The following is a 2,771-nucleotide window of genomic DNA, read 5'->3' as shown; positions in this document are numbered from 1 at the left end:
TCTGGAGTCCTTTCCCCTATCCACCACCCAAAGAACGCCCTGAGTGCGGTATGAAGACCCAAAACTAGATTTCAGCACTTCCCAGTACATGTACATGATACATAAGTGTGTTTCACATTTTTTAATGGGACGGGGAGAAGGAAGAAAAGCGACTCACAAAGACGTAAGGCAGATAAAAAGAAATTGAAAAAAAAGGGATGAAGTGGAATAAAAACATAACACATAATGCAATATATAAATATTTCAAAGCAGTTTATTTGTGTCAACTTTTTTCAGCTAAACACAAGTCAATTTTAAAAAAATGTATCAGATAATAATATATGACCAGTACCATACAGAAAATAGTACTTTTCCCCGGCAACTAAACGCCAAAGTACATCTTAATAACTACGCCTACATGTGAGGGGTCTGTCCTAGAAATACGTTTCCCGGATCTACAGAAATTCTTGATTTTACAGAGCAGGGCAATTTGTGTTGGAATACACCTCATACTTAGCAAAAATACCACCCCAGAAGCTGACACAAGAAAATTCTGTTGCATGAAAGAAAAGACCAGTTATATTGGAGAAACAGTATAACAGTCAGTACGATTGTGAGCCTAATTAATAATCAATCACTTTTCTTTAAAAAAAAATTAAATTAAAAACAAAGCAATACAAAACAAACAACAACAACCCCCCCCCCAAAAAAAAAAAAAAAAAAAAAAAACACTTTAAAAACTTGACATTCATGTGTTAAGATTAGTTATTCACAGAAAATGAGAAAAGTAGCACAAATTACAAAGTCTGTGCAGAATACATTTTGATGTCCGACAAGCTTAAGCAATTGCACAGATAACAAATAGAACATTCTAGACTTCAAATCTTAAAACATGATCCCTCGCAAAGCTCTGACTGTAATGATCCTGTCTCATTTTTTAAAGAATGAACTACAAAATCGATGTTGATGATGAGACTTTATATTGCGTCAGTTATGGAAAGTAGGCTTAGCACCTTTGAACCGCCCCAGGGCTAGGCTCAACTACGGTAAGAAAGACCCTGTAGGAAAATTATTGTGAAATATACTAAAACACGAAGGGATATTTGATAAATTTCTATTGCAAAGTTTAAAGTTGCCCTCCCCTCCACTATTTAAAAAAAAAGAAAGAAAAAGTCATCCTAGGAATCATCTAAATGTGTTTGTGTGGCAAGGTTTGATTGCTAGATTGGGGGTTCCACTGGATAAGTGATTAATGAGTACAGACTCTAAAGTAATGTCAAGCAGTCAAGCTTTCAAGCAAGTGTCTGTGACACGGGGTTTAGGTGGATGGTCACTGGGATGTGTCCTTGAGCAAGACACGACAACCCACGCTAAAAAAATACAGGGCACTACACAGTAGCGACCAGCACTGGAACGATTGTGAAATTGATCTGTGTATTGTTGTAATATTGTGTATTTATGTATGTAGTTTATGTATGTACGCATTCATGTATGTATTAGTATTTGTGTATGAATGTTTTACTTTGTTATCCAAATTTTCCCACGGTGAAGAATAAAATGTAATGATTAATTCATTTATATATTTATTGGTTTATTGATTTACTGTTTGATTGATTAAATCGATCCAACCGATCAAAATCTCCAGTACATTTGTATCTTTAATGCAATTCACAGTGAAGTAGATGAACTCACACAATACCAACTGGTAGAACCAACTCGACCGTACATGTACATGGTGTGAGAGGTCATTTAATCATCGTAATATACACGCACCTCTTGTTCCAAGCGCATCAAAAGCAGTTGTGAAAAGTGGATTTCTCAGAGTGTTAGGTTCTAAATGTTGGCTGCCATTCATGTGGTATATCTTTTATTATTCATAGTATTAGTGTTGCTAGTATGATTTTTCATTTAAAAGTCAACTGATTCCAAATGATAAATCTGGACTGGCTGATGCCCTTAGCTGATTCTTGAATGAAATATGTTGACCCATTACTTGACAAAGAACTTTTTTCAAACTAATACATGCTTTTAAAAGACAAACCAAAAATGTTTTATTCAGCAAGTTTGTTCAAAGTTTGAATAAAAAGTTGTTCACTTTTTTCTTTCTCAACAACCACTAGAAATCAGAGTTGCTTCAGTTTGTAGATCAGCAAACAAAACCAGAGAGCATGAGCACAATGCCCTTCTATGATTGTCAAATACTATGCATCCACAACAGTGTTCAATACAGATTCCGCGTGCTAAGGTAAGAGGGCAAGTAAGCACCTGAACACCACATTCACCCTCCAACATGGATGCAAAGATAGATTGTACAAAATGTGAGGTCCATTTTGAAAGACCGTCGTTTCCTAAAACTTTTCTGTTTCTGTGACATCACAACAGTTTTCTGCCAAGTTCAAAAGACTTTTTGATAAAGTTCAGGATGCGATCCAAATCTCCTTGGGTCGGCGTGCGAGTTTTACTGTGAAAAAAATCGAAAGCAAAATGATGGTTAGACGTTTAGATACACACACACACACACACACACACACACACACACACAGAAAAACCAACCAACAAACAAGAAAATGATAGAATAATTTGGAACTGCATTAAAGATATACATGTATTATATACCTACTTACCCCCGAAAAACTTTTACCCACATGAAAGTCTATAACTCTCCCCCAAAGTGCACAATTCATACAAAAATTGATAGGAAGCATAATGATGATGATGATGATGATGATGATGATGATGATGATGATGATGATGATGATGATGATGATGATGATGATGATGATGATGAAAGT

General features: G+C 35.5%; 1 protein-coding gene across 1 annotated transcript in view; it reads right to left on the bottom strand.

Moving 5' to 3' along the window:
• Positions 1-2,115: 2,115 nt before the first annotated feature.
• The window catches only part of LOC106011547, a 19,913-nt gene continuing 19,257 nt past the window's right edge, over positions 2,116-2,771 (bottom strand). The window contains exon 4 of the mRNA XM_035969342.1: positions 2,116-2,440. Within this exon, the coding sequence (XP_035825235.1) occupies positions 2,353-2,440 (88 nt within the window). The 3' untranslated portion in view covers positions 2,116-2,352. The remainder of the gene's footprint in view (positions 2,441-2,771) is intronic.

Source organism: Aplysia californica, unplaced genomic scaffold (assembly GCF_000002075.1).
Source record: "Aplysia californica isolate F4 #8 unplaced genomic scaffold, AplCal3.0 scaffold00138, whole genome shotgun sequence".
Taxonomy (NCBI): domain Eukaryota; kingdom Metazoa; phylum Mollusca; class Gastropoda; order Aplysiida; family Aplysiidae; genus Aplysia; species Aplysia californica.
The sequence above is the reverse complement of the archived record's forward strand: the minus strand, read 5'-3'. Positions and strand labels throughout refer to the sequence as shown.